Source organism: Lissotriton vulgaris, chromosome 3_1 (assembly GCF_964263255.1).
Source record: "Lissotriton vulgaris chromosome 3_1, aLisVul1.2, whole genome shotgun sequence".
Classification (NCBI taxonomy): domain Eukaryota; kingdom Metazoa; phylum Chordata; class Amphibia; order Caudata; family Salamandridae; genus Lissotriton; species Lissotriton vulgaris.
This window is the reverse complement of record NC_141689.1, coordinates 772840152-772858227: the sequence shown is the minus strand read 5'-3', so window position 1 is coordinate 772858227 and position 18076 is coordinate 772840152. Positions and strand designations below refer to the sequence as shown.

The window sequence follows — 18076 nt, the reverse complement described above, 5'->3', positions numbered from 1 at the left end:
GCAAGTAAAATGTACATTGTTTTTAAAGAATAGTCTAAAAGGAGATTATTTCTTTTACAACTGCAATCATTTTCATTTTATTTGCCACACCTTTAGTTCTTCGCACTGACCTCATCTCATACTCCAATACCCCTTTCACCAACAAAAAGGGTGATGGAGTTGGTATCCTTCTCAACCAGCAACTTTATCTATGCTTTCTTAATCCTAACACAACAGCCTGCACACCATTCTTCAATGCCATTGCACAACAATTGCGTCACTAGCCAAAGTACCCTTTATTATTATTTGTCATTCACCAGAAAATACACATCACTTTTTATTGAAGAACTCTATGCAGTGCTTAACCCACTTCCCAGCTCCAATTCAAATATCTTTCTTGGTGACTTTAACCTTATGCTGAGGAACCTTCCACAATATACTGTCTTAGCTCATCCTCTTGCTGACTTCTTCTTAATCCACACACATCTCAAATCAACCAATCAACTCAGTAACCCCTAGATCGCATACTTGTAACTCATTAACCTACTCTGTTTTGACCGTCATCCTATCACATTGAGAGCATGAAATGAAACCTGCCTGCCAAAATTCCACTTGCACCTTCTCCTCCTAAAACTACATCTCCATTTCCATAGGAAAACACGTCTCTGACATTCTCCCAGCCTTTCTTCACACATCACGCAATGGTCTCAGTCTGCTGTTGCTTTTCACATCATTTGATCTTTATCTCCAGACATAGCTGCATTTTCAAACCCACTAAAGGCTTCACCCCACTTCCCCGGGCCCACAGCTGTGCATCTCACATGACCGTGGAACTCTAAAAACCAGGATGAAGGCCTAGCTATGCATGTGGTGCAAGTCAAAGATTACCACAATCCTATGGGAATGTGAACTATCACTACATACTTTTTCTACTGCCTTATACAATGCCAAATTATCCCAGTTTCAGACCCAGATCCATCTCTCCATATACAACCTCACAGTCTTGCTTCAACCTTCAACATACTCCGCTCTACCCCATACCCACAGATTACAGTACCAACCATATCCGATAATGGCTTTGCCATCTGTTTTCTTAAAAAATCACAACAATCAAAAACTCTTCTCTGCTTCACCCCTATACCAGAATGCACCTGTCTTCCCTTTAATAATCTACAGCAATGTTTCCATCTGAACTCATTCCTATGATTAGAATTGTAGTTTTATTGTGTGCACCACCAGACTGTTTCAGCCATCACAGCATCAAACTTAATTACTTGTAATGAATTTCTGTGTCTTAGTGTAGGAAACTGGGCTTTTGTTTCAGTTATCCATCCACTTTTCTGTCACTTTTTAGCTAGTAAATGCTGATTTTCAACTCTTAACAGTGCACTGAGGCCTGCTAACTGGACCTCAGTACCAGTGCTCCTTTCCTAAAACAAGATGAAGTCTGATTGTTCTACAATTGGCTATTGACTTTAGCACCCCTGTAAGCCCCTAGTAAATGGTACCCCAGGTAGCTATGGCATAGGTGTTAAAGAGGGTCCGTAAGGTCTTCAGCATTTTTTATGCCACCTTAAGTGACCCACATACAAATTCCACACAGACTGCTGTTGCAGGCTGCATGACATGATGCAAACCAGGAGTGAAAACATGAAACACTCCTGTGTGCCATGCCAAAGTCACTGTATCTAATATATGTAAGTCAACCCTGCAGCAGGCCTTTGAGCTCTAAGGCGTGGTGCATTATAGTTTATGTGAGGACATAACTGCATGAGCAGATATGCTCCTGTGATGTCTAGTTCTATTACTAGATATTGCAAGTGATCAAGAAAGCCATCTTAAGATATGTACTGGGCACTGTTCAAAACAAGTTGCCAAGCAACATAATGGCTTTACTGAAACCTATTGTATTTGGTGTCCAATATCTCTTATTAATAAATCCACACTGATTCCAGTGATGGATTTATTCATACGTGCACCCAGAGGGTACCTTAGAGGAACCCTTAAAACCGTCCAGCCCTTTAGTGTGCTGGCTGACTGTTCCAGTCCAGCCTGACACCACCGATTAGTTTCTGACCCCCTTAGTAGGAGAGAGCCCCTCTCTCAGAGAACAGAAACAATGTCTGCTCTAGGAAGAATTGTTATCACCTCCTCTAGGAAGGATGGTAAATCAGCATATCAAGGCAGGAGGTTTCAAAGTCTTCTGCCGTCTTTGATATGTAACCCAAGGATTCTCCAGACCAGGGAAATTCCACCCCCTGCCCTGAGACCATCTGGCACCAGGACAGGCGGGAACATTAGCTATGCAGGAGGCATGTTGCGCAGCCAGGCTGGACACACCGGTGACCAGCTTGAAGTGAATACGAAGTTCGAAATTTCACCATCTTGTGTGTGGTGGAATTGGGAATTCTGGGACTGGGTAATGCCCACTCCCCAAAGAAAGTGTTTATCTAGCGGTATAGTGACCCCAGGGGTAAGTAGCCCCTTTGAAGATACCCCTCACTCCCCTTAACACCATTCAAATTGACTTTTTATGGGACCCCCTGATACCAGGACCTCAAATTTCGATGGTCACAAAATAAGGAGTGGACAAAGAAGACTGCTGACACGAGAACGGAGGAACACGATTGGCTTGGTGCCAACCCTGCCAGCCTGCCTGCTTCACCTACGCTTGTTGAGCAATCGCCTTGTCCTCCCGCTGTGCAGACTCCAAGAAACCTGCAGGGCTGCCAGTGCTTCGCAAATTGCCAAATTGTATAGAGAAGCTACTCCTCTGCAGCCGCAGGCACCAAAGAAGCAAGACTATGTTCACTGACCTGCCTCTCACTGGGACTATCGATGCAGCAACTGACCAGGAAAAGGTAGCAGTGCTCCTACAGGTCAGATTCGTCCTCTTTCCAAGTGTGGGGACAACAGAACCGACCAGAGTCGCACAGTACCAATACTTGGGGTACTGGACCCCTTCCTGCAACCAAGGTTTGTTGTGTCCAGTTCGGACACCAACGCTGAGGAAGACCGGCCTGCACGTCGAGGGACTTCACAGACAGTTAGACCCACATAGAGGGTGGCCAAGCTGTCCTTCTGGCCCATTTTCCACACAAGAAAGAAAGAAGTGAGTCTTCAACTGCCTCCATCCGATGCCTCAAAGGACCTCGGCACTTGCGATCCACAGCCCGAGTCCAAGGGAGGTGACAATTTCAATTGGGTCCCCAGACCCACAAGAGCTGAGCCCATCCTTGGGTCTGGCCAGACTGGACTTCCAGTTGCCACCTGCAGCCTCATTCTGCAGGCCCCCTCCAGTCACAAGAGACTCCATTACCAAACCTGACGCCAAAAGACACCACTGCCGCGAGCCCCACAGCCAAAGGAGAAGTGGACCAACAGTGTCCCTAGGTGCCCAAGCATCTCAAGGATCAAGCCCCCCCTGTGGGTTCTCCTGGAATGCTCCACCATTCCCAGCTTGCAGCCTCTTTAAGACCAGATCGTTACCCATTAAAGTGAATGGGACACCCAACACCGTCACACTCCTCTGCACCCAGAATCCCCAGAGATTCCTGATGTGACCTGTTAGAGTGGCCTCAGACCGTGCCCCATACTCATCTTAAGCCCCGAAAACAGTCCTGTAAGTCACTTTTAATTCCCTGAATACAGTACTCGTTTTCCCCCATAGGATAACATTACCGCTCCCAAATATTGCACTTTTGAAAATTGTACAAAAACATAACTCGAGAAGTACCTACCTGATTCCAATGATCTTGGTATCTAAATTCATATAAAAGTAGGTATTATTTTTATAAATTGGTGTTGGGTGTCTTTATTGAGTATGTGTCTCATTTACTGCCTTTGTGTGTGCAAGAAATGCTCAGCACTACCCTCTGATATGCCAAACTGCTCACCCGCACTACCACAAAAGGAAGCATTTGGGGTGGCATTTGTGCCTCTGTAATTCCTTTAGGGTTTGCCTGGACTCTCTACACAGTGTACCTCCTTTTGGTCCACTATGTAAAGAGCCAGATTCCTACAACTGCCTTTCCTTTTAATTACTCCCGCTCCACTAGTTGATTACCTATGTGCTCCAGTTTGGCAGTGATCCAAACTCTATTTAGAAAATCAACCTTCCTCTAGCAATTTTCCAGTATTGCACCCTCACTTGTTCTTAAAAATACAAGACTGGTCTTCAATCATCTCTCACTATGCATACATTCCACTAATCTCCTCAACCCCCTACAATCAAGATTTTGTATCGAAAATTCCATTGCAATAGTTTCAACATGTAACTAATCTCCTCACTACGGCTGACCACATCCATCTCTCTTCAATCCTCATACTTCTAACAGCATACTGCTGCACTTGTTCTGTTGACACCTCCACACTTCTGTCCTCACTCTCTTGGCACCAGTAGCCTAGTGAACACCCTCAATTACGTCCTATGTTTCCAGCTGCTCTTTTACAGTTACTTGGAACTTCTACATTTGTACCCACTCCTGGAGGTGGGGGCCCCTACTGATCGAACAGCCAGGTCTTTAGTATTCTCCTGAAGGTCAGCAGGTCTTGGGTCTGTCGTAGGCTCAGTGGGAGGGTGTTCCATGTCTTGGTGGCGAGGTGGGAGAAGGATCTCCAGCTGGTGGTTGTTCTTCGGATGCGCGGGACGTGGCAAGTGAGAGGTAGGCGGAGCGTAGCTGGTGGTTGGGGGTGTAGAAGGGGAGGCGTCTGTTGAGGTAGACTGGGCCGGTCTTGTGGAGTGCCTTGTGTACGTGGATTAGGAGCTTGAAGGATATCCTCTTTTTGACGGGGAGACAGTGCAGGTTTCTCAGGTGGGGGTGATGTGCCCGTGTCGTGGAACATCGAGGATCAGTCATGTCGAGGTCTTTTGGATCCGTTGTTGTTGATTGATGAGCTTGTCGGGGCTTCCACGTAGAGAGCGTTTCTGTAGTCGAGTCTGCTGCTGACGAGGGCCTGGGTGATTGTCTTTCTTGTATCTGTCGGGATCCATCTGTAGATCTTGCGGAGCATGCGGAGGGTGTTGAAGCAGGAGGAGGAGACGGCGTTGACTTGCTTGGTCATTGAGAGAGTTGAGTCGAGGATGATTCCCAGGTTGCGTGCGTGGTCGGTGGGGGTCGGGGCTGCCCCCAGTGCCTTTGGCCACCAGGAGTCGTCCCAGGCTGACGGGTTGGAGCCGAGGATGAGGACCTCCGTCTTGTCCGAGTTCTGCTTCAGACTGCTGATCTTCATCCAGTCGGCGACGGCCTTCTTTCATTCATGGAGGTTGGCTTTGGCGGTGATGGGGTCCTTGGTGAGGGAGAGGATCAGTTGAGTGTCGTCGGCGTAGGAGATTATGTTGAGGTTGTGCTGTCGGGCGACGTGTGCGATGGGGCTATGTAAATGTTGAACAGTGTCGGGCTGAGGGAGGATCCTTGGGGTATGCCGCAGATGATCTCAGAGGCTTCGGAACGGAATGGGGGGAGGCGGACGCTCTGGGTTCTGCCGGAGAGAAAAGAGGTGGTCCATTCCAGTGCCTTGTCTCGGATCCCTGCGGCATGGAGGCGTGTGCGTAGTGTGCCGTGGCAGACGGTGTCGAAGGCGGCGGAGAGGTCTAGGAGGATGAGTGATGCAGTCTCCCCGTTGTCTAGCAGGGTCCTGATGTCGGTGGCGGCGATGAGGGGGGTCTCAGTGCTGTGGTTGCTGTGGAACCCTGACTGGGAAGGGTCCAGGATTCTGTTCTCTTCGAGGTATCGGGTTAGCTGTCTGTTAACGATTTTCTCGATGACCTTTGCCGGGAAGGGGAGCAGAGAGATGGGTCGGCAGTTCTTGAGGTCTCTTGGGTCTGCCAGCTGTCCATCGCTGGTGGCACTATGGTCATTGATGCTAAATTGTGCCTAACTTAAGTGCTATTCTCCCACTCCTCTTCTCCATCCTCCTCCCGGGCAAACTCGGTTTATTTTCCCTCTGAATCACTCATATTTGTTTCATCAACTAGCTTCAGTTTCTTCAGCTCATCAGTGAAGAGGGAGTCCTTCATCACCAGCATAGACATAGCAGCACGATTCCAACTACATAAACGCATGTAAATTTAGCTTCCTGGTCCATTTAAATATTGTATCACTTAACTCACTGTTTTCAAGTAGACTGGGCTACTACAAAAGTGTACTGGTTTTCCTCTAATACTTCTACACAGTCCTAAACAAAACTTTGCAAAATGAACATTTAGTGTCCTTTGGCATACATTCATCTAAATCCAACATACAATACAATACAATACAATCTCCTCCTACCCCCACCACGTAGGATGGATAAAAACAAAACCGCAAAGCATTATATTAATACATAGCACATATTAGTAAACAAATCAATTAGCAAACTGTTCCCCAACTATCTTGCAGAGTCCTGATTGCAATACTACTCATCACACACTTCCAATCTGTTAATCACAACCTTTTGACTACACCTACAGCACATTGTTTTTTTGTCAATTTTTGTACCTGTGGCTGGGTAGCCCATTCCCTTGGTACCCCTTACCCTTTGTCACTTAGGCCTCAAATTTTCAATTGGATTTAAAAAGAAAATGCACTGAATGAACACCTATTGAGACAAGAGACACACACTGAACAACCACTGTGCTGTACATTTTTACATAGCGTATCACCTAGAAACCATATATACCTTTTGTTAGTCACATCTTCTTCCTATGTGTTGTCCTTGCCAATTAATAAGTTAAATGTGTGAGGAAAATATCTTACCCATATTGATTTCTGTACCCTGTAACGTGCTGTATACTACATTTTTTAATCAAAATGTTATGTTGCTGTCATTAAATACTCAAATTAATGTAATCAAGGCTGAAGCATAATATTATATAAATAATCATGGCTGAAGCAAGCAGTGAGGTGCAAATAGAAAAAGTCTGAAAAAGCTGCTTCTAGTTTATTGTTTTTGGTCAATCCACAAAGGCTTGTACAGAAAATGCTACCTTTAACCGGTTTGCATACTTTATGCTGTCCTAAAGCCTTGCAACACAGCGTAATTAATAATTATATATTAATAGTAACAATAATACTATAGCCACACTATATCAATGTCGCATATGATGTGGTTTGTAAAGCTTGAATTACAAAGACCTTGCCATCATATGAGACTTCACTTAAGCCAAATATGCATGCCACATCAACATTCACAGTGCAAGAAATTGGATTATTAGTTGTGTGGGTGAGTGCGCAACTCAAGTAATAAACAATCCTTGCTAGGGTAAATCTCAAGTCACTGAATAAACCTGTGCTCAACCCTCTGGTAGTTAGATGCAAAAGCATTCAGGCTTAATTTAGAGGCAAGGTGTACAATTTTTATGCATCACTCAAACTGTAATAAAGTGAAAACACAACACAAGAAAAAACCCAACCAGTTAAAACAATTGAGTACATATTAATAAAATACATGACACCAAAACAGCAAACATTCAATAATTGGAACTGATCCATTAATTTGAATCTGAGTAATGGCTTTTAAATGTTTTAGGTAACAATAGTACCAAGAAGTACAAAGCACCAATCACAGCTATCTGGTTGTGCTGAACTGGGTCAAAGTCAAAAGTTCAGACCTACCAGGATGGAGTGCGGGTTACAAGGACCAGGTTTGTCCTGTTGGAAAATTTACCTTCTAACTTAAACCAGTTCCACTGAGAAGCCTCGGGTGGAGATTTGCGTTGGCAGGGGTCACGAGGAGACCGCTGTTGGTGTGGTCGCTGGTTGAATTTTTACCATGAGAAGATCGTTGTTGACACGAAGAAATGGTCGCTGGTTGGAGCTTCATGCATTGCAGACACTAAGAGCACCTTGCAGGCAAAGTCCGGAGGCTGTAGCTGAGGAGGCATCGCTGGCAACTGAATGCAGGTCCCGTGTTCACCTCTGTGAAGTTTGCTCGTGTTCGCAAGGTGACTGGGAATGTTTTTATTTTTTACTCTTCTCAAGGGAAGAGCCCAGACCCCCAGAGGTTTCACCTGGAGTCCAGTTCTAGCAGTTTTCAGTTAACAGCCAAGGGTCCTGGAGCTGGGGTCGTACCTCTTGAAGGGCAGGACTCACTCCAGCGGAGTCCAGCAGCGAGACTCAAGCAGATCTAGTTGGTTTTGCTCAGCTGGGCCGTTACAGGGAAGGCCCTGGAATCTTTTTCTGTCCGTGTAGCTCAAAACGTAGGCTAGCCAACTGACCCTTGAAGTCCCTTTGGGTTCCTGGGTTCAAGGCAAACCCATACAGTCTTCCTTCTTCAGACAACAGAGCAATCCTCCTGAATCCTCTCAGGTCCAGGAGTGTTCTGATGAGCGGTTCTGTGAGTGCCACTATTATAGCTAGTGCCATTTTGTGTGTTGGTTAACCCCTATGTATAACCGCAAAATGGTTCTGGTCTGTTCTTTCCTTTTCCATGTGTTTGGCTCAAATCTGTCTAGGGAGACAAATTGCAGGCAGACCCAGGTGTGGCAATCATTTGCATGTGACATGGCAGTCCTCTTAAGAAGTCAGGAAGGGGGTGGATACAGCACTCGGGCTGCCCTTTGAAGCTTAGGAAGGGCTAAATACAACTCCCCAGGCCAGCCTTTTCAGGAGAAGAACATCTTTCCCCACACCGAAGGTCTTTTTGAGCCACTAACAGTCATGTGACTCTGGGCACTGGCAGAAAGGCACATTTGGTTTAGGCAGAAAAATGGCAACTTCCTAGAAGTGGCCTTTCAGAATTTAAAATCAGACTCTACCCTTAAAGAGGTTTTTAAATTACAATTCAAATGAGTGGAATACTTATTTCTCTATCTCCTCCCTAAGTGAATTTATCACTTATTAAATGTAATAAGGTAAGCCAGTGTTAGTCTATGAGAGAGCTAGCTTTGCTACAGTGAAAAACTGCTATGGGGGATTTTTTACTGTCAGGGCATGTATTCTAACATTTTTCATGCCCTACTTTTTAACTGCCATCCAGTCAGCCCTATGAGTCTTCTGGGCCTATCTTCTGGACGACTTATAAGTATTAAAATGGAAGATTAGACCTGGCAAAAGGTTTGTTTTGCCAGGTTGTAATGGCTGTTTAAAACTGCACTACAGGCTACAGTGGTAGGCTTGAGACCTTTTTCACAGTGCTACTTTAGTGGGTGGCAATATGAGTGCTGCAACCCACCTGTAGCATTTAATGTGCAGACCCTGGGTACATGGAGTACCGTTTTTCAGGGACTTGTAAGTAAATTAAATGTGCCATTTAGGTGTTTACTGATTTTACCAGCTGTTTACTGCTGGCTAACATGTGTAAAGTGTGCAGAGTCCTAAAATCCATCAAAAACGGGTTCAGCAAAGGAAATAAAAAATCTGGGGTGACACTGCAGACAGGGCCAGGTCCAACATACAGTATGCAAGCAAATCAAATCCAAGAACTCGTATGCACCAACAGATTCAATATCTGTCATAATACACATCTGACTAACAACAAATATTTTAAAAATAATTTTCATGTTTTGAAATTACACAGTTGATGTAAGATATGCCATTTTCCACCGTTTGTCATAGACATTCATGCCTTTTTTGTGAATAGCATCCACTCGTATTTCACTTTTAAACCAGTCATTTGTTATGCTTTTTTTGTAAGCCTGATTTAGTTATTTTGTGAATTGCATCGTTATTTTTGAAGTCTTTGAACAATGAAGAGAAGGACGTTATTTCTAACTATTTATATCAAGGCAGTAAGTGTGTCTAATTTAATTTGTTGTGTAGGATCGCAGCACTTTTTTTTTATAACAGTTTCTTCTTTCTGATAACTTTATGAGCCCTGTTTAGCCTTTATTTTTACGTTTTTCAGCTTTGTAAAACATTTAATGCTGTACCCCAAATCATTTGATTTTTATTTTTTTTATTGACATGTGAGCGTCTTCTCGACCTCCCACTCTTACTTTGTGTTTGTCCTACAGCAGTAATGCTATGCCAGTTAATAGGTTTGTTAATGTGAAATCCTTGAGTATTGTCTATGTTTTGGTAATTCAGTTTGGTAAATCTTCAATTGAATCTTCAGCTTTTTTTATTTGTTTCTGCAATGTGCATCATATAAACCTTTCGTAGCCATGAAAACTGTAAACGCTGCAACACATTTTTTACTGTACAGGCACCAAAATGGTATCCTCTGTTGAGCAGTAAATACACCAAATATAAACCTGAAATACAGATCACTATTGCACTTGAAACTGATACGAAAGCTCTAGAGGACGGTTTTAAAGCTAAGGAGGCTCCCCCCAGGGATGGAAGAGGTATGCAAAATCATTGATTGCTTTCTGCTTTCTTGAACTAAAAGAATATGTCACAGTGCAATATATGCTCATAAATGACAAGACTTTGCATTACTTGATAACTGTTTTATTTGTGCTGAGTGAATGCCTTTTTGAGTGTTTCCAGCTCAAGCTCTAATTTGTCCCACAATTTGTATAACCTCCACCAACATTTAAAATGTTATTTTCTAAATATGGCCAAACTTGTTTCAAAATGATTAAAATATGACTTTATACTCTGCCCAATGAATGGTCAGATTAAGTGTATGAAAGTGAGCAGGGGTGTTATTTTTTTTAGTTTTTTTGTTTGAAGATGGATTTAATGAACATTTATGTTGGCATGTTGTTTTTTTAAAATCGGGAATTGCCATTAAATAGTTCATGCTGGCAGGCATAAAGGCAGGACGAAATTCTATCAGATTGCATGAACCTATTAGATGATCATCCTAGCACAACGTCCAACACCATCGGTGACTGGGAGCAGAATTGCAGGATTCTGATAACAAGGCACAGAAAAAAGAAAATCGCCCTTTACTGCTAACTACTGAAAAGAGAAAAACGTCATTGAAGACAAAAACCATCATCTCTGTAAAAAGGACACTACATCGGGAATATGCCTGTTGAAATGTAATCTGGTGAAGGAACAGTAAGACAAAGTCAGGAAATTGCGCATAGAGTACAAGAGTGCAGTCTGGTTGGCCAAGAAACAGCAAAACATATTCTGGCATTCATTGTGCTCTATTCATGCAACTCCAGAGACTCTAGAGCCTTCTGGAAAATAATTCATGGGCTAAGCATAAGATCTCACTGCAGTTTTTGGGGCTAATAAAAGAGCACCTGCGAAAACATTAGTCGGCAATAGAAGTAGCCAAAGGGTCCTATCGAGCTTGTGGCGGTCTCCTGACCCAAAACCATTAAGCAAGATAGCCAGACTTGCAGAACCCCCAGTGAGATGAGACCTAGCGAGAAGAGCAGGCATTCTAGGAACCAAGAATGGTCATGGCAGACTCAGGGTTGAAGCAGTTTAAGAGTTAAGAAGATCCAGATTAAATGAATTTCAAACAAATTGAAAAAATAATGTGGAAGACCGATCAATGGCGCCCCAGTTCCGAATGGACTCTCTTCTGTCCTCTATAAAACTGACCTCAAACAATGGGCAAAAAACCTTGGCCTTCTCTTCAGCGCAGTGAATCTTCATCAAACAGTTCCAGATCCCTGGCATGGATCAGTAATCCACCTGATCTTCAAAGGGGGATTTAGATGCAAACTATCGCTTAACAGCCCTGCTTAAAATCGATTCTAACTATTATGCAACCTTACTGCTGCAAGTTCTGCAAGAATGGGTGGATAACCTGGTGCTTATCCCTTGGAACCAAGCAGGATTTAGTCCTGGACAGAGATCTTTGTCCGGCCTTGCTGCCCTGATCCTCTGCATTGAGAAGGCTCTCAATCAACATCAACTTTATATGGCTACTTTATTGACTTCAAAGCAGCATTTGACAGGGTCCTTCATAAAATATTATGTACCTGCCTTGGGATACCATTGAAAATTATGAGTCTTCCAACTCCTTCACGCTGAAACCTAGCTGCGTGTTAAATTGGTCGATGGCTCAAAAAGCTCGCAGAAATATACACAACCATTGAGCCGAAACAAGGTTGTGTGCTCACCCCCTTACTTTTCTCTCTCAAAACTGTGTTTATTGGTTTTAAATAGGCTTCCATCATGGTAAAGCATATGGTACAATCCATCACAAAAGTGCACAGCTACTTCAAATTACAGTATATCATTAACTGGGACTGACCAGGCAGCTATAGCATACCTATCGGCCACAATGTACATAACATAAATATGTATCCCTCGTATTCAATTATCGCCTCCCTCAAAAAGCAACTTACGGTACCCGTACAACATATAGAGATCTAAACAGGCTCTTCCTTTCCCCATTGGGGGTTTCACGGGTATGCCTAGCCTGGGCTAGCTCTGTCATTAAAGGTGCTTACCAGTTAGAATTGGATGAGGTGTAGTGCCCTTGTGCATGTGGGACACGCACATAGAGGTAAGCATGTTGAAAGGGTCCCCAGACACACTCAAAGTTTTTATGAGAGTCGGATAAATCTGCCATTCTTTCCATTGTTGCTGCCACTTCTGCCACTGCCATCTTCGCTACCTCCAGACATAGCCACACCACAGACCTGTCCCCTCTCGTTTGAAATCTATTGGAGTCACATCTAAGCCCCAACAGCATGAAGCAAGGGTCACTGGGGGACCGGGTATCCCAGGAACTATTTGAGTTGAGCCAAAATCTCATTTTAGAGTTGCCGAATAGTTGGAGGACCCCACCATATATGCATAAAGTCCACAACTTTTACAGCATAGTTTCGACGTGGTGGAGAAAATCGTTTTGAATTTGGTGGGGTAGAGATACCAGTCAAATAACAATTTATAATGATCTTCCCGCATACCCATCGAAGGGTTACATTTTGGAATGCCTTTCCAAAGCTTAAGCCAGCTGGTCTCTGGAACAGATTTTCTAAGAGTGTTCTCCCATCGTTCCATGTGGAGTGCCCAGGGGATCAGCAAAGTGTCCAATAGAAGACTATAAAGAAAGGAAATGCACCCCTTTGTTACACAGTCCCTTTTAACAAATTTCATTAGGCGTGAGCTCTTTGATGCCTGCCTCCCGTACCTCAGGTTGAAGCATGCAATGCTTTCATTAATTGTAATGAAAATTTCTGTAGCAAGGAGATTGAAGTCCCTCTGGCAATGTTCAAATGTTATACTATCTCAGTTGTGCAAGAGGTCCGAGACCATAAGACAGCATCCCATGCCTCAAAAGATCCCAGTTGTACATTAGGTTAAAGTGAATAGGAGTAAAAGTTGAGGGAAACATGGTCCATGCAGCTTTTATTCACCTCGGCCCACACCTTGAGTGCAGTTTGCGTAGAGGTGATCACCACAAATGTGTGAGTGCCGTCAGTCCTTCTGCTCTATTTTGAGTTGGGTGGACTGTCATCTTTCTGACAGCAGTGCCCCCGCTAACTTCACCATCAGACAACTTACTCCTAGTGACCAATTAGTTGTGGCCCGTTGTAGTAAGGACATCAGACCACCCACACTACTTAAACGGAAAAAATACATCAGATCCTCTGCTATGTCCCCAGCATTAAAGACATGGTGGAATTCTTCTAGGGAATCGCTGTTTTTTTGTTTTTCAGCACCAAACGTCCGATTTGGGAGTAAAAAAACAAAACAACTTGGCCTTTCTGGAGAACTCATACCAGACTTGGAGTGGAACCCCTCTTAAAGAGGTTCCTTTGAAGGCACAGAGATCACTACTGGGCCGCCGTGATATCTAAATGTAGTGTGTTGGCAGCACATCAAACTATAAATTGGCCCTTTAGTGTTGCCACTTGTTATGCAGTCTCGGTCCAATCTCAACAGGGATTAGCTACTTTCTCTTTACCTGCTTCCATCTATTATTGGTAGAGACAGGGCTGTCTCAAATAAACAGAGTTCCATGTTATATCCCTTCTATGTTCCAAACTCACCAAAATGCAGGTCAAGCCTCTACCTGTCATACACTCTTGTTACAACTAGTCCTGTCTCAAATTAGCTGAATTCCAGGCCATACTTCCCAAAGGCTCCCACTTACATAGACTGACCCAAGTAATAATTCCTAAGCAGAGATTTTACTGCATATGCTAAAGTGAGTGTGTGGGCTAGTGTTATGCCCATTGTGCTGAGAAGAACATCTGACCCTCCCTTCCCCTCCAGCCCAGCCATACTCCCCGAACTTCTACCAACCCAGCTTCAATGCAACCAGGACTGTCTTTAGCGCTGGTGGGTACTGGTGCGACAATATTTGTTGGCACCCTCCCACTGACTTCCACAAATTCCATCACTACCACCCTCCAGCAGTGCACCTCTGGTCTCCATAACCACTCTCTCTCACATGTATTTCTTGTGCTTTATTTCTTTTTGTTTAAATCTATTTATTGCTTTTTTTTGGCACATTACATAATACAGTTGTAGTACCCATTGGCAGTAATACATTACGGCATGGCAAGAACAGCAGTATCAAGAGGACTTTATTTCCTTTGCTTTATAGTGCTACTCCACCAGTGTAGGGTGTCAAAGCCCTTTAAATCACACTCACATTATACGGATACAATGAATCATATATGTGTAAATCAGTGCATAGGAAATGTTACATGGGACAAAGAGGACTACAAGGTGCAGGCCCCGCATGTCATCCATACTGGTAGGCAGTATTGGTTAAGAGTGCTGTGTCTGTAGAAACACAAACTCAGGACTTAAAACATAACACCGTAGTTTTCTTTAATAATAAGAATTCATTTCAAGGTAAACTAACTTTTTCTAGCAACATTAGGATAATCAAAGATACAGGAAAAAAATCATAATGCTCTAACTTACTCCCAGGGCTACTGGAATTATGCAGTTGTGCGACTGCAGCATTTTTTTGGGCGCGTTATTATAGATTTGCTGCATTCGCCACATAATACATCATTGTTAGAAATTGTGTCTCTAGTTGGCAGAGGTTTGACCCTGTTCAAGTAGGAACCACAATCCTCGTCAGGGTAATTCAGATGATACACAACCTAAATTAACCTGTGCTCATCCTTTGGTAGCTTGGCACCGAGCAGTCAGGCTTAACTTAAGAAGTAATGTGTAAAGTATTTGTGCAACACTTTAATTGCAGTAACACAGTGAAAACACAACAAAACGACTCCACGCCAGTTTAGAACAAAAGAGAATATGTGAATTAAACAAGTCCAAAAGGACAAAATTCAAATACGTAGAACTTGAGATATGAGTTTTTAAAGATTAAATAAAAAAAACAGTGATTAGAAGTCAATAGCACTAAAGGGTTACTTGTGGTTGCGCTAGACTGGGATAAATCCAAAGATCAGACTATCCACGATGGAGGACAGGCAGGCTACAGGACTCATGCAGGGTCCTCTGAAAATATGACCTTGGATAGAGCAAGCATCGGTGTCGTAGACTTGATGTTGTTTCCGATTCACACAGTTAGGTTGATGCGTCAAAGTCGAGCCTTGTAGTCGAGTCCTGTGTCATTGTTGCACCCCTTACGGTGCAGGCGCTGCATTGTCACGGTGCCTCGCGCTCAGTACCTCGGGTCGGTGCTGCGTCGTCTTCAAAACTCGCAGCTGGATCCTGCATCATTGTTGACCCGTGCAGGGAAATCTTCGTTTCAGCAGTTCGTTGACATCGAAGGGCGCTGTGTTGGTTCCAAATGGCTCAGAGGTAACAGTGGGTCCATTTTTAGAGCAAATCGGCTGCAGAACCGACTACTGAAGCTCAAGACCAGAGGGCACCTCAGGCAAAGGAGGACTCACAGATGGCAGGGACCAGCAGCTGAAGCACAGTTGAAGGAAGCCTTTGATGGCCTGGGTACTTCAAGAACTGGGAGCAAGCCAGCAAGCCCTTGGAGAAAGTTGGGTTCAAGGATGTAGAGAGAGAAGGTATAGTCACTCTCAGGTAAGAAGCAGCAGGCAAACACAGCAAAGCAGGTATCAAAGTGAGAATCCCTACTACAGCACAGCAGCTCTTCTTCCTGGCAGAATGTCCTTGGTTCCAGCAAAGTTCTCATTTGGTGGTGTCAGGGGTCCAGTACCCAGTTGTGCCTTTGAAGCGGGGGGACTTCAAATAGGCTTTTGAAGATCACAAGGTCCCTGCATATCCTGCTGTAGCTACAGACTCACTACAGGGGGGTATGCAGCTCTTTGTGTGAGGAAAGGCACACCCCTATTCAGGTGCAAGTGTCCGCTCCTTCCTTCCTAACTACACCCGGAAGGCCCATTAGCCAAGGTGGTGGCCCATCAGGGTGCAAATGTCACACCCCTGCTCCTTTTGTTTGACTGTCTAGGGGAAATGCACATGGTCCAGCTGTCACCCAACCCAGACGTGTATTCAGAGACAGGCAGGGGCACAGAATGGTTAGAGTAAGAAAATGCAAACTTTCTAAAAGTGGCCTTTTCAGATTTACAATTTAAAGTCCGGCTGCATCATAAATTGTGATTTTAAATTGTGAGTCCAGAAACACCAAACTCCTAATTTCTATATTTTCTAAATTGGATATTACACTTAAAAGATGATGTAAGGCAATCCGAGTCTTTACCAACGGAAGAGATCTGCACCTTCCCATATGGCTGCCCTGGACCTACCATAGGGTTCACTTGTATGTTATAACAAGCACTGGCGTTGCCAATAGGTCTCGCAGTAGGACATTTGGAGCTATTGGTTTTGTAAATGACATTTTATATTTATGCTTTGTGATTTACAATGCCAATACTTTTAACTTTAGCATATGTGACACTTTTAGTATTTGTAATGTCACATGTTTTGTATTGACTTGACTTAGATGTATTGATATTACAATTAACATTGGCTTTTAATTTTTTTAAATAATTAATACTTAAATAAAAGGGATGTACCATGTTACAACGCATACCATTACAACTACCTACCATTACAACGCTACCATTACAACGCATACCATTACAACGCATAGCGCTTAGAGGTGCTGGATAGTGGTAAGTATAATTTACTATTCCAACTCCAGTCCCCGTGGACACTAGGGAAGGTGTTGGATAGTAAATTAAACTTATTCCCTATCCTAGAGCGCCCCCCCAGCGCAATGCGTTGTAATGGTATGCGTTGTAAAAGTTGCGTTGTAATAGTAGGTAGTTGTAAAAGTTGCGTTGTAACAGGTGTATACCAAATAAAAGTGATTGTAATTTTTAATGGCAATAGCTTAAACTTTTGTAAATAACTGTTGTGAAGATTATGTTCAGTGACTAAAATCCAAGAACAGAAGTGAAATATTAAAAATTTTTTGTGACATTTGCAATAAAGCTTCAAACATTGAGAGAACATATTTGAACTAGTGATGCTGTGGTGGTGCCGAGTGATGCTGTGGTGGTGCTGAGTGATGCTGTGGGGGTGCTGAGTGATGCTGTGGGGGTGCTGAGTGATGCTGTGGTGGTGCTGAGTGATGCTGTGGTGGTGCTGAGTGATGCTGTGGTGGTGCTGAGTGATGCTGTGGTTGCGCTGAGTGATGCTGTGGTTGCGCTGAGTGATGCTGTGGTTGCGCTGAGTGATGCTGTGGTTGCGCTGAGTGATGCTGTGGTTGAGCTGAGGGATGCTGTGGTGGTGCTGAGGGATGCTGTGGTGGTGCCGAGTGATGCTGTGGTGGTGCCGAGTGATGCTGTGGTGGTGCCGAGTGGTGCTGTGGTGGTGCTGAGTGGTGCTGTGGTGGTGCTGTGTGGTGCTGTGGTGGTGCTGAGTGATGCTGTGTTGGTGCTGAGTGATGCTGTGGTGGTGCTGAGTGATGCTGTGTTGGTGCTGAGGGATGCTGTGTTGGTGCTGAGGGATGCTGTGTTGGTGCTGAGTGATGCTGTGTTGGTGCTGAGTGATGCTGTGTTGGTGCTGAGGGATGCTGTGTTGGTGCTGAGGGATGCTGTGGTGGTGTTGAGTGGTGCTGTGGTGGTGCTGAGTGGTGCTGTGTGCTAATAAATAAAATTAAACACATGCTGGACCTTATTCAGCACACTTTGGAGCGTGCTCTAAGAACTGAGCTTTTCTTTGCAATATTTTTTTCAAGCCTCGTACAAGCCACCATACATAGAGTCACCCCTTTAGTCTTGGGAACGAGACTGTTTGGTTATCCAAATCAAATCCCTTGACTTTGATTGTATGACGCAATGCATTCTGGGAAGCCAAACACAATGAAACAGTATTCAGGGTGACGCCTGTGCCCCGCAATGCCT

General features: G+C 44.1%; 1 protein-coding gene across 1 annotated transcript in view; it reads left to right on the top strand.

Moving 5' to 3' along the window:
• Positions 1–18076, top strand: part of CEP120 (centrosomal protein 120) — a 375016-nt gene that overhangs the window by 91509 nt on the left and 265431 nt on the right. Inside the window, exon 4 of the mRNA XM_086961084.1 lies at positions 10105–10246. Coding sequence (XP_086817210.1) covers positions 10105–10246 — 142 coding nt within the window. The remainder of the gene's footprint in view (positions 1–10104; positions 10247–18076) is intronic.